The sequence below is a fragment of the Hydra viridissima genome, unplaced genomic scaffold (assembly GCF_058129835.1).
Source record: "Hydra viridissima isolate aposymbiotic clone 2 unplaced genomic scaffold, HvirCarnegie_v1 scaffold_10, whole genome shotgun sequence".
NCBI classification, from domain to species: Eukaryota; Metazoa; Cnidaria; class Hydrozoa; order Anthoathecata; family Hydridae; genus Hydra; species Hydra viridissima.
The window spans coordinates 9,658,903-9,673,034 of record NW_028324309.1 but is presented as its reverse complement, the minus strand read 5'-3'; the positions used below and the strand labels follow the sequence as shown (position 1 = coordinate 9,673,034).

Sequence of the window (14,132 nt, the reverse complement as noted above, 5' to 3'; positions counted from 1 at the left end):
AAAAAATATCTGACATAATATTAATAATAATATTAAAAATGTCTGACATAATAGGAGAAAATTTTAACAGTGGATGAAATTGAAAGACTTTTAAACATGTAAAATTTAAGTATTTTATGAGAAACCTTGTTGCTGAGAATAAAGCGTTTAAAAAAAGAAACAAAAAAAAAAACACAGCTACATAAATAATTCAACAACAACAAATTCATTTCCTGTTAATTTATATAATTAAACAGAACTCCATACATGCTATGATTCTTGTGAATTTATCCAATCACTATGATGTAAGGTTACAACACCAACACCACCACCTAATCTTCTATCGTTCATACCTAATTGAAGTTTCCATTGATTAATCACAGGGTCAAAAATTTCAATTGATTTTAGATAAGATGTGCCATCAAACCCACCAACAGCTATTAACGATCCATTCATAACAGCAAGACCAACACCACTCCGCCGAGAATTTAATGCAACAACAGAAGTCCATTTATTTGACTTTGGATCAAATTTTTCAGCACTGCTTAATTCTGTTGTATCGTCACGACCACCAACTAAAAAAAGTATCTTTTTAGCATTTTGTTTGATTTTTGTGTTACTACCTGAAGTTTGAAATTGCTGAACAGATTAAAACAGAGGATCATTGTTAAAATAGAAATCTTCTGTGGCAATAAATCTATTAATTTTAACTATGCAAAACTTGTGTATACTTGTTAACAAAAAATGCAATTTTTACCAGCAAATATGCAGTTTTGAAAAACAGCAGAACCCAAATGTTTTCGCTTAGTTGACATTTGGTGAACAAACACCCATTGATTTGTGGATGGATTGAAGCGCTCAACAGATGCTAAAGGTGATGTTCCATCAGAACCACCTATAGCATATAAGAACCCATCAAGAACAGCAACAGCTACTCCTATAATATGTAAAAATAATCTAGATTGTTTTATGTTTAATGAATAACTATCAGTTAATAAAAAAAACTAGCCTTAATTGATTGAGGTATGGTTGCATTATTTATTAAAACAGCAATACTATTAGTACTTTTTACAACAATATTATTTGTACTGATATTTCTTTTTAAGGCATGCATTTTTAAAACTTTATTCTCTTTAACTAGTACTTGTCTTAATTAAACATCAAGTGAACATTTTGCAATTATTTTACTGAAAATAAATATTAAGATTAAAAAGTAGTTAAGTAGAGAAATAGTGTAATTAATATCATTTGCACCAGGTACAATTGCCTAATTGTAGATCAATGATAGCATGAGATACAAAATTTAAAAACATAAAAATAATTTGGAGTGTTTTTTATTATAAGATTTTGTTAAATTTGAAAAAATTTCTAACTACATTGTGAAACTTTGCATTAAAAACATATAACTACTCAATATACTTAAAGACACAGGGTTATAAGGACTCATTCAAAATGAATGGTAAAATTAGCAAATTCCAAAAAAGAACTCTATTTAGCAGCAATCTATCTGGAAAATAGAAAAGTTGCAAAATTTTATAGCTATTTTAACAATGTATTAACAGTAGCTGTATAACATCTACAAAAGTTTTAGAGGGCCTCAAAGAGGATTAATTCTGTGCTAACATATTCAGATATTTAAACAGTTATATAATAAACAATAAATAATATTACAGATGTGAATGAATAGCTATTTAATTAATTAGATTAACCTCCATCTATTGTGAACTCCACACAAGGCACATTTATATAGAGTCATTTAAAGCTCAAAGGAATATGTGAGACAACCAAATCTTGAACACTGCAAGGAAGTTTTTCAGTTTAAATACCCTTTTTAAACTGTGGATACTAATATGAATAGCCCTAAACACATATTGAACATATTAATTAATAGTAATTAACAGTTAGCAATTAACATTAGCTAACAGTTTTATCGACAGTGATAATAGTAAAACATTAGTAGAAATTTTTTACTTCTACAATGACCAAATGTTGCTTATCAGGTGTACTCTTCAATAAAATTTTAAATATCATTTACGTTAATCAGATTAGCTTGAGTTAACTTTCAAAAACAATGTCTGTCATCATCTGGCTGTAGTTCTCTTAAGTAGAGATAAAATAGAAAGTAAGTTTTAGTTACTTTTTTTATTTACCTAAACATGATTATATTTAGTGATAATACATGACAAAAAAATGCATGACTAAGACATTTGGAAAAAATACATTTTACTGTCAGTAATTTACAATATTTGATATGATGATTTTTTGTTTGTTTGTTTTCATATACAGCTTAGTGTTATACATCAGATTTTTAAAAATATTTTTCAGTTTTCTTTGATTCTTCTCATCTAAATATAACTTTTTTAAAAAAAACTAGTTAAAAAAAAAATACTATGTTGCATGTCATTTACTTTTTTAAACTCCAATAAACCTTTTGGACATGCTGTTGCCCAATTTATAGCATACCAAGATGTTTTTAAAAGTTAACACAGATCTTTTTTATTCCGAGGCTTTTGTTTTGCTACCTCAGCTCTCACAATTTTCCATAAATTTTCAATTAGATTTAAATCTGGGAACTGTGCTTCTTTCAAATTTAATTGTCTTTTTTCATTATGTTGGAAACTAGTTTTAGAAGCTGTATACTTAAGATCATTATCCTACTGATATGCCTTAATCAACAGCATAATATCTTCAGCATATGAAAGCAATATTTCTTGAAGTATGATATAAATATCATACTTCAAGAAATATCTTGAAGTATGATATAAATATCATACTTCAACTAAATAGGACTATCACCAGATGATAAGAAGCATCCCTACACCATATGCTTCCACCTTCAAATTTTACTGTTTTTTTAATGTAGCATGGATCAAATTCTTTATTTCAGGGTCTACTAAGCATCTAATTCTTAAATTTAGATTCATCTATTAACAAAACAGTTCTTCATTTCTTATTTGACTATGCAGAATGTTCAAATAAAGCTATTAAACTTAATTTTATAAGTTTTAACTAGCAGGTAATAAAAGAGTTGTGAAAAATGAAGCTATGAAAAAACTAAACTTATATCAAAAGAGAAGATATGATCTTCAGAAAAGCTTTTTTTTTGTTGTTTAAAGACTTTTTACCAATACGTTAACTTGTACTAAATGTCCTCTAATCAAACCTGTCGTGAAATTATATTTTAAATGATTCCAGGAGATAAACAGATCCACTTTAGCATCACAAATAATCAATTTATTTTCTTTTTTAATGACTTTTCACTATTTTTTAGTTGCTGAATTACTAAGAGCTCTACCAAGGTGCAATATACCTTTCTGCCCCTTAACATCCTAAATTAGAAATATCATGAAATTTTTCACTTTAAATTACAGTATTTATTTATTCACTTTAAAATACAGTATTTTTTATTCACTTTAAATAACTATATTTTTTATTCACTTTAAATTACAGTATTTTTTATTCACTTTAAATTACAATATTTTTTTATTCAATTTAAATAACTGTATTTTTTATTCACTTTTATTTACTGTATTTTTTATTCACATTAAATAACTGTATTTTTTATTCACTTTAAATTACAGTATTTTTTTATTCACTCTAAATTACAGTATTTTTTTATTCACTTTTAATTACTGTATTTTTTATTCACTTTAAATAACTATATTTTTTATTCACTTTAAATTATAGTATTTTTTATTCACTTTAAATTACAGTAATTTTTTGTTCACTTTAAATTACAGTATTTTTTATACACTTTAAATTACAGTATTTTTTTATTCACTCAAAATTACAGTATTTTTTTATTCACTTTAAATTACTGTATTTTTTATTCACTTTAAATAACTATATTTTTTATTCACTTTAAATTACAGTATTTTTTATTCACTTTAAATTACTGTAATTCTTACACTAAAAGTATTTTTGATATTTTTTAATGCTACATTATTTCCATTACAGTATAGAGAAATTATACTAAATTTACATTTAGTTAAAACTTTTAAAATGTGTTTGTGTATTATGGGTAGTGTGTACAGTTTTTTAAATAGCAAACCCCTTGAAAATAAAGAAAAGAAGTTAGAAAGACAATAAAGTTAATTAGAATTATAAAGCTTTTTGGTTTATTACATGTTTACATGTTTAATTCAGTTTATATATAAAGCTTCTTTTATTTTTAAATATTTTTCAACTTTTTAAGAGAATATGCAGAATTAAGAATTTTATTTTCCAAGAAATCATTTTCTTTAGAAATTAAAAGGTTGATTAACTTTTATCAAAATATAACTCTTTATTATATGCAATAATTTGAATACCCAATTTTAAGAAAGTTAGGCCTGTGGAACCTCTGAAATATGAGAAAATTAGGCCTGTGGAACTTCTAAAATTTGTCCATGTTTTTATCTAACTTTGTGTGTTTTTGGCTAAAGACTTTTGATGAAGTTCTTTTCTGTGTATTTTTGGATAAAAAATTTTGAACAAGTATGAAATTTTAGGAATCAACAAGGTTATCATTCTTTTAGAATGGCTTTTATCAATAAATTTCTTAGCACTCTTAAATTAAAAAGTTTATAATAATATCAAAAATGAATCAAAAAAAGAAAGATATTGCTGGGCCTCTCTTAACTAATAACTAAACATGTTCAAAAAATTTGCTTTGATAGTAGTATTTATGAGATCACTGTGGTGACTATATAAACTGGCAATTGTTAGAAATGTAAAAATGCAAGTACTCTACATTATTGTAAAATAATACATGAATTTGCAGATGTGAGAGAGCACAGAAACTCCATGAAATAACTTTATCAACATTTTAAGACCCCTCAAGGATATTAATGGATCTCATATTTTCTCTGAATATATATGCTCTCTGAATTTATACATTCCAAAATTAAACTGTTTATGTACATGTAACAGTGATGTATTGTCTTTTAAAAAAATAAAACAGTTTTGTAAACAATCTGTTCAATATACAAACAAACAAAAAAAAAGTTACCAAGCCGACGACAACTCATAGGTGCTATTCTTGACCATGCATTTGCTTTTGGATCATATCTCTCTACTATGTTTAAACAAGACACACCATCTTGACCACCTACTGCATACAAGTACCTAGCACAGCAAATATAGAGAATGAAACTAAATAGTTATTAAAACTGATAGTGCAAGTACTGTCTCATTAAAAACTGATAGTGCAAGTACTGTCTCATTAAAAACTGATAGTGTATTTACTGAAGCAATAAATATTGAGAGAAAAAAATTACTTTTAAAAGGTATACCCGTCCAAAACAGCTACACCTACACTTGTTCTACATGTGCTAGTAGGTGAAACAGCTGAACTCCACTGGTTAACTTTAGGATCATATCTTTCAACAGAATTTAAATAACTAGATCCATCATGCCCACCAACAGCATACAGTAAATCATCAAGCACTGCAACACCAACACCACATCTTCGCTTGTTCATACTGCACATCATATGCCACTCATGGGTTTGTGAATCATACCTGAATAAATAAAAAATATTCCAGGTTTAAAAATAGTATACAAGAATTAAAGAAGCAAATTGTACATTGAATCAAAACCCTGACTTAATAAGCTTTTTACTCTCATAAAAAAAATAATTACTTAACTTACTGAACTATTATGTTAATACATAATAATGCTCTGTAATTATTTTTTTACAAGGGTGTAAATATGCATATTTATATATTTTATCACAATTTACCTTTCTACACTGTTTATTGCATCTCCTGTACACCATCCTCCAACAGCAAACAAAACTTCACGTTTGTTTTTCTGTCTGCAAATAAATCGAGGGCCTTGCATTATCATCCTTTGTTCTGGCAGCAATAAAAAATTTTTTGCTTCATCAACTAATTCTCTGCAACTTGCATCATTTTTAATTAACATATCAGCACTAACAACACTGACCAAAAATTTTGCATTTAATACAGGCAAACGCACATGTTGTAACACATCTTTTAATTTACTTCGCCTATCAACTAAGTCAAAATGAACCCATTTTAAAACAGCTTTAAAAACCTCTTCTTCTGATACAACGTTAAGTTCATCACTTTGAATAATATCACATAGTTGCTCAGCATTCAATAATAAAAACTCTTCATTATTGATTACATCTTGAAAATTACGCAAAGTGAACATATGAGCACTTAGTAGCAGATCTCTACATGAATGAGTATCAGCAAATGATTTAATTCCTATACAATTACTTGGGTCAAGTTGCTTTTTTAAAAACTCACAACACGCTTCTTGTATTTCAATTATCTGGAGTAAGCATGCTGCTGGTAAAACTGTCTGGACATTTATTTCATCAATTTTTATACTACCAGTATATGCAAAATCAATTAATAACTCCATAGCTTTCTCATCTATATCCTTAATTAAAACCTCTTCTTGTTGACGCTCAGCCATTTCTCTTGTAAACATTGCACGAAAATATGAACAACAAGCTGCTAATACAACTTTATGAGCACGGAACTGTCTTGATCCAACTTTTATAACAATATCACATAGTTCATTGCACTTAAGTAGATTATCTAGCATTTTTAGCAGAGATTTTGGATAGCTTTGAGAAGAATAGAAAAAACAAGGTTTTATTAAAGTAGATTGTGTCAATCGAAGAGGAATAGAAAATGATGCTCCCAGTGGATACTGTTTATTGTCAAAGATTGTCACTGGTTGACAGCTTACTACTGATTCAAAAGATTCATTACTTTCCAATTGCACTGAAGATTGATTCTCAATACCATCACTTATAGTAGCTGATAAATCCATCTGATGTTATAAAAATCAAAGTTTTAATATTAACTATTTTACAAAAGTTGTAAAACAAAATATATAGTGCTTCTCATAAGTATAGCAATTTAATGAAAACTTATGTAATTAGTGACAGTCATCATTGGCTTTTTTAAGGGTTTGCAGCTGGCAAATCAAGATTTTTGTTTAATAAAAAACACATGGTAGGCCTGGCAACATTGCGCAGTTTAGGAAATCTTTGTTGCCTACGATGATATAAATGGGTTTATTTTTATTGCTTTCTTCATTTTCCTTTGTGTATGGCTTGAACAACTTGAAGGTCTTTCAGACCTTATTTTTAATTAATAATCTTTTTTATTAAACAAACAACAATTAAAAACATGTTTTGTTACCTATAATTCTAAATAATACATATTAAATAATGTACTATCACATAAGTAATAAAACAAAAAGAAATAATTGAAGTTTAACTATAATTTTCTTACAAAGTAGCAATATTTTATTAAAATCACTAAACTTATGAGAAGACATTGATCTAGTTAATAAATTTTTATCATTATTATAACACTAATAGTAATAGTAATAACAATATTATTATTATTATTATTATTATTATTATTATTATTATTATTATTATTATTATTATTATTATTATTATTATTACTATTATTATTATTACTATTACTATTATTATTATTATTATTATTATTATTATTATTATTATTATTATTATTATTATTATTATTATTATTATTATTATTATTATTATTATTATTATTATTATTATTATTATTATCATTATTATTATTATTACTATCATTATTATTATTATTATTATTATTATTATTATTATTATTATTATTATTATTATTATTATTATTATTATTATTATTATTATTATTATTATTATTATTATTATTATTATTATTATTGTTATTATTATTATTATTATTATCATAATCATTACTATTATTATCATCATCATTATTGTTACTACTTTTACAGCCATTATTTATGTATGACATGCCATCACTGATCATTTTAAATACCTGAACAGCAAGAAAAACACTTGATAATTAAGATTTACTTTACTTTGACATGGTAAAATGATCTAACATGAATGTCTACTAAATTTAAAATATGTTTTAAAATTACAAATAAATCAGTATGGAGTAGCATGTCTAATCATTAGCGATGTATTTAGTTGAACAAACCAAACTTATTCTGCCCTTTTACATAAGATGTTGTTGGTGATTTTGTTTTTTAAATAACGAAAGAATATACTTATAGGAATTATTCATTAACAATGAGATCATCATTAGACTTACCTTTCACAAAATGTGAGATTTGGTTTATAATCAGGGCAACCTCGATTGCATCAAAGCACACTGGAGAGAACCACTATCATTTATCAACCTTGTCTTCCTAAGTATATCAGAAATTGCTCTTCCTGTCGTCTGGTTGATAAATAATGTCTTGGATCTTTTTTTCAAGATTTAATGAAAAAAAAAAAGCGACAGTAGAACCGGAATTGAATTTTATTTTTTTAATTTTATATGTTCATTTCAGTTTTATGAAATTTTACCGCGTATCGTTACGTGAGGTGTTACGAACTCTTGAGCGATTTTTAAATGGATGGTTAAATCTATCTTTTACACTGATAAATTATGAAATATATATAATTAGTTTTAAGATAATTGGTAACAGGCAACTAAAGATAAAAACAATAAACTTTGTCCTGAATTGTTTGATGAGAAGGTAGTACTTAAATATTGCAAGATTTAGTGGATTTTATGCCTGATGATCGCCTTATTGTAAGCCCATCAATCGTAAAAAGAGAAACCCTTTTAAGACTACCAAAGAGGCTAAACATGAACGCGTACATATCGAGTTTCTGTTAATACAATTTCACATCAACTTTGAGAGAACAGACTCTTTGGACAGATATCAAAAACATACAATTCCATTACTCTCGATTTGAAACAACTTTTTATGTTGTTCTTGTTGCTCACCACTTAAATTTGTAAATATTTCTTATTGGTCTTGAATGAATTCATTGTGTAAAGTAATCATTCCAAAGTAGGCTGTTGCTGAATTTTTATTAAACAGGATAATATATAAACTCAAATATATCTTCACTATTTAAGTTTTTTATTTAACTTTTTTTTTTTTTTTTTTTAGTAGAAATAGTGTAATATTTAAATAGTGTAATATTTGAATAGAGTAGAACATTTTATAAATAACTTAGCGTTTCGAATTTCTTTCAAAACCATTTTCTGCTAAAGCAAAATTTCTTGAAATTAAATTTTAAAATGGTCCAGACTTTTTACATCAAGTTTAAAAAAAGTGGATCTTTAAGTTAAAAGAAGGGAGCAGTTGGAAGCAGACAACCATTTAAAGGGCTGCGAAAGATAAGCGTAAACCCTGTTCTAAGTTATGAGAAAAATATAGTAAAGTACTTAATGAACAGAAAAAAGGGGGAAAAATCAGAAAAAGAACTTACTTTCATGAACTGAGGATTGAAGATCCCAATTTTAAAAACAGTATGCATGATGTTAAGAATATCAAGCTACACAAGAAAACAATATCAAGTTCATTACATAACTTTGAAATTCTATAGTCTCAGGTTGAAATGATTATGGTGTAGCACAATTTCAGAGAGGAGAGTTAAAAACTTGGATCAAAAGAACATCTGCTAGTACACTACTATCACGTTTTACGAGTAGGTTTCAAGATATCTTTATTAGTGGTTTTAAAGCCACAGGAAATGATGTGTTGTCTAACAAGTCCTTAAACAACTTTTTGATTTTAACCAGGAGATAAAAGGCCTTAAAACTGCAAAAGGCTCATGTGTGAATGAAAGTGTTTATTGAAGGAGACTTTGGTATTGGATTAAGAAAGAAAGTCTTTGAAAAGGTGCTTCTTCTTTAGCTATTCCAATTGGATGTGTATCACGGCAAAAAAAAAAAAAAAGATGTCAAAATCGTCAAAGAAAGCTGTTACCTCTAAAGTTATAGGAAATATCTAGAGTATTTTATGCTAAGAAATGTAAACGCTATCTTTACGTACCATAGTTTTAATTAGTCTTGATTAGATTGGGAAAAAAGCTGTTTAGAATCTGTCTATAAAAAATAAAACAAAAAAGATTATTTGACTTCAAATATCATAAAAAACCATCGAAATTGGTTTGTTTAAACACCGTGTAGCAGTTCCCTTTAAAGATTGAAGTACAGCTGCGAAAAATAAAATAGCACCACAACCAAAAATTGGTTGAAATTAGAATTTTTAAGCAAATTCTAATTTCAACCAATTCATTGGTTGAAATTAGAATTTACAAGCTTTAATATATAGTATTCATTTATTAAACAAAAATTCAAAAAAAATCAAATAAAACGCGAAAAAAATAATAGCACCACAGCTTTAATGTGTACTTTAAAATAAGGAAATATTATGAAATCGATTGTTTTAAACATATTACAATAAATATTAGTTATTTCTTAACATATTAGTATTTTGTAGCGTGACCTTTATTGGCAATAACGGCATCGTCCTGACATCGCTTAAGCGGAATTTGCTCCATGTCTCCTTAACTACGTTCCAAAGTGACTCCTTCGTGGTGGATTTGGCAGCAGCAACCACCTCCTTTACGTCAGCCCACAAATTCTCGATTGGGTTAAGATCTGGCGACTGTGCTGGCCACTCCATAACGTTCACTTTATGCTCCTCAAACCAATTCTTCGCCTTCTTGGAACACCCAGGACAACGGCATTTCATAGTCTGCATACGGCAACATCACTTTATCCAATATATCAACATAAACGTGTTGGTCCATAATAGTAGTAATGTGATGAATGGGCCCTACTCCGAAATAAGAAAAGCATCCCCATTTCATTATACGACAACCTCCATGTTTAATAGTTTTGATGGTATATTTTGGATTGTATTCTGCATTCGGCGGTCTTCTGACATACGCCCGAGAGCCTTTTCCACCATAAAGAACAAACTTACTTTCGTCTGTCCATAAAACATTCCTCCATTTTTCGAGTGGCCAACTTGAGTGTTTTTTTAGCAAACGCAATACGCTTTACAACATGTCTGGCACTTAGAAGTGGATTTTTTCTGGGGCTACAGGCTTTTAATCCATTAACTCGCAGACAACTCCGAACTGTTTGTACTGTTGCATCGATGTTAAAGTCCTTTTTCAGCTCGATAGCTGTTTTAAAAGGTTCCTTTTTAGCCTGTTGGACTAAGCGATTGGCCAGCAATGTTGAAATAGAACGTTTTCGACCACGTGTCTCAAGCTTTTCTTGACATTTTATGACATTTCTTATCATTTTATTGGAATACTCAACTAAACGACCAACCTCTCTCTAAGACTTCCCTGCTGATATCAACTTTCGGATCAGTTCTCGTTTTTCTGCACTACAATGCTTTCCGCACGGCGGTTATTTTTGATTGTTTTTCTCCCACTTGCTAAGATTTTGGGTAAACTGACCTATATCTGGCCATATCGTTCCTATTGTTTAAAAGTAAAAATTCCTTTAGTGTTACATGAATGAATAAATTTACACATAAATAGGAATATTTAGAGATGGGTATAATTCAGAAAAATTTTTAACAAAATCAAACTTGATATGTGTTTAAGCATCAGTTTTTCAGATGCTAGCTAAAAGACTTATTTCTGACCGCTGAGACTTAATTCTGGCCGCTTTTTACCTAATTCTGGCCATCGGCTAGATTTAGGCATAATTTCTTTTCTGAATTACATGTTTTTAAACAGAAAAAAATTCAATTGAAAGAAGAAACATTACATAAGCAAGAAACTGGAACACCAATATTCAAGTTAAAATAAAAACAACAAAATAAAAAAAAAACAAAATAAAAACAAAAGAATAATATATTGTTAATTTTTTTTCTCCTACAGTTTGGAAGTTTTATGTTTTTTTTCCTCCTGTTTTTTTCTCTTTAACATAACATTTTCTTCTCTTTTTTTTTCTTTGATTAATTTTTTTTGAACTTCTTCATGTTTGTTATCCAGTGCTTCTTGAGATGTGAGCAAAAAATACTTAGGTTTTAGTGCAGTTTTCGTTTTTTTAATGATTTGAGTGGGATATGTTAAAACATCAGAATCTGGATCTCCTGGAAAGGATTGATTTTTAAATGGAAAATTTTGATAAACACTTGAAGCTGTTATTTCTATTTCGTTCATGGCAACATTCTGAATTTTAATATTATCTGTAACTATATTTTTTACTGGGGATGAATTAGGAATAGTGTATGTATGGTCAAAATTTAATATTAAAGAACGCTTTGTTGCTAAAGATGTTGAAATAGAAAAGTCAACATCTGCTTTAATTGATTGATTCAATTGATCAATATTGCATTCTGCTGTTTCACAATGGTCATTAGATAATTGATGTAGATTGCCTAAAATTTTCAACAGATTCTCGTTATTTTGATAACTGGGTTCTACGTATAAAGAATTAGGCATGTAAGCTTCAGGTGGAATTATATTTGGATTGTATGGATAAATTCCACAAGCTTGAAAACCAGATATAATATTATTTTGGGTAACAGATTTGTTCCAAGCCTGCTTCATCAATCCACAAAAACTTACTCTTGAAACTAGTGTCCCAGGAAAATTACTAATCAAATTTTCACATACTTTTCTGTAAGCTTTCTTGAGTGGGCCAAATACTGATTGATCACAAGGCTGAAGCTAGTTAGAAGTGTGAGCTGGTAATTCAAAAATATGTATTTTGTTTGCCACAGCTACATCTAATAACTCAACAAAGTTGTGTGAGTCATGGCCGTCTAAAATAAGTAATTGAGGTCTGTCAGAACCAATTTTTGGAAGAAATGATTTTGGTAAACCAGAGAAATGCAAATCCCTGCTTAGTCCATCCACTATCAGAAACACTCCATGTGCTTCCTTCTGGTGCATTTTCAATTTGAAAGCTGTTGAGTGACCTATTTGTTTTTCCTTTTACTATAAAATGTGGTGGAAGAGAGTTACCGATTGCATTGACACAAGCTATAACAGTGATTGTTTCCCGATTACCTGATGTACAACTATGTAGGTGCTTTACTCCTTTTTTAGCAATTATTTTCCCAGGGCGATAACCAAACTGGATTCCAGTCTCATCCATATTCCATATATTATGTGGTTTACTAATTAAATTATTTTCCATTAATACATTTTTAAGAATAGAAAAGTATGTTGAAACTTTACAAGCATTCATACACTGATGTCTAACAGCAGCTGTAACTTCTGGTTGACATAAAGTTATCTGTTTGTGTCTTTTGCACATCCCACGCCACCATTTTTCAGAAGGTGTTCCATTTTTGAATGATTTATTATGCTTTGCAGCAAAGTTTTCAGCATATTTTAGAAACTGAGATCGACCAAATCCTATTCCTAATGCTGCACGATTGCATGCAAAATCAACTATTTTATTTTCTTCATCATTTAGAAGGGTGGGATGACCAGGCTTGGCTCCTAATTCTGTTTTTCCAGAAAGTCTAACCTGCAGAGAACATCTTGGAACACCAGAAGCCTTACATGCTGCACGCTGTGAAAATCCATTTTTTACAGCTTCAATAGCTGATATCATAGCTCCATCACTCCATAAACAGTGTTTTCCACGTTTACTTCTATACAGTTCTTCATTTTTTTTAGAAACTTGTAAACTTTTTCTTATTTTAACTTTCTTAATTTTTTCCATTCTAATAAGAAATTTCAGAGTTCTATAAAAAACATAAATATTAAACTATAAGACAGTTATTAATATTTAACAAATGTTCTTGCATATAAGTGCACATAGCCATAATATATGTAGATGCATATCCATAACATTCATTACTATACAACCCAATTAAAATATTATTATGCAAAAAAGCATTTAATCAAGACCATGGTCATGTATCAAGGCCTATATATAGAACTTTATTTACAAAATGGTATTTGTAATGTAATGTTATAAAAATATGTTATTAATCTACTTAAAATAAAATTTATAGTTATAAATAATACTATATTTATAAAGAATACAAAGTTAAGTTTGGATTATTCTTAAACATTACATAGGCTATATACATAATACAATGCAGTATATATACATTTGTGTCTATACAAACTGACACATGTACATATAACACATAATAATTGCATAACTATATTCATGATCACTAATACACATTAAATAACATAGTTTTCAAAATTACACAAACAAACATACACACATATCTATAAAAGTGTGTCATTTTGAAAGCTATAGATGTTTTATAATTTAAAAGAATCGTAAACCCAAACTTATTTATGGCCAGAATTAGGAGTAATCTTTGGCCAGATATAGGACATTCGGTAGAAAATATATTAC

General features: G+C 28.2%; 1 protein-coding gene and 1 pseudogene across 3 annotated transcripts; both read right to left on the bottom strand.

Annotated features, from left to right (window-relative positions):
* Window positions 1-130: 130 nt before the first annotated feature.
* LOC145182200 (kelch-like protein 20) lies at window positions 131-8,586 on the bottom strand. Of its 2 annotated transcripts, XM_090101338.1 has the most exons (6): window positions 8,082-8,571; window positions 5,702-6,771; window positions 5,253-5,480; window positions 4,970-5,085; window positions 737-916; window positions 131-554 (listed from the first exon to the last, which is right to left on the bottom strand). In XM_090101338.1, exons 2-6 carry the CDS (start codon window positions 6,769-6,771, stop codon window positions 250-252), a joined length of 1,899 nt encoding a protein of 632 aa, XP_089957464.1. In that variant the 5' UTR covers window positions 8,082-8,571; the 3' UTR covers window positions 131-249. The 2 variants fall into 2 exon arrangements, 1 of the variants encoding a protein (XP_089957464.1); XR_016456682.1 differs by lacking the exon at window positions 131-554 and having other exon boundaries at window positions 896-916; window positions 5,238-5,480; window positions 8,082-8,586.
* Window positions 8,587-10,168: 1,582 nt separating this feature from the next.
* LOC149883057 (uncharacterized) lies at window positions 10,169-13,542 on the bottom strand (annotated as a pseudogene). Its single transcript, XR_016456662.1, has 2 exons — window positions 11,676-13,542; window positions 10,169-11,269 (listed from the first exon to the last, which is right to left on the bottom strand). The product of XR_016456662.1 is annotated as an uncharacterized LOC149883057 (transcript).
* Window positions 13,543-14,132: the final 590 nt, after the last annotated feature.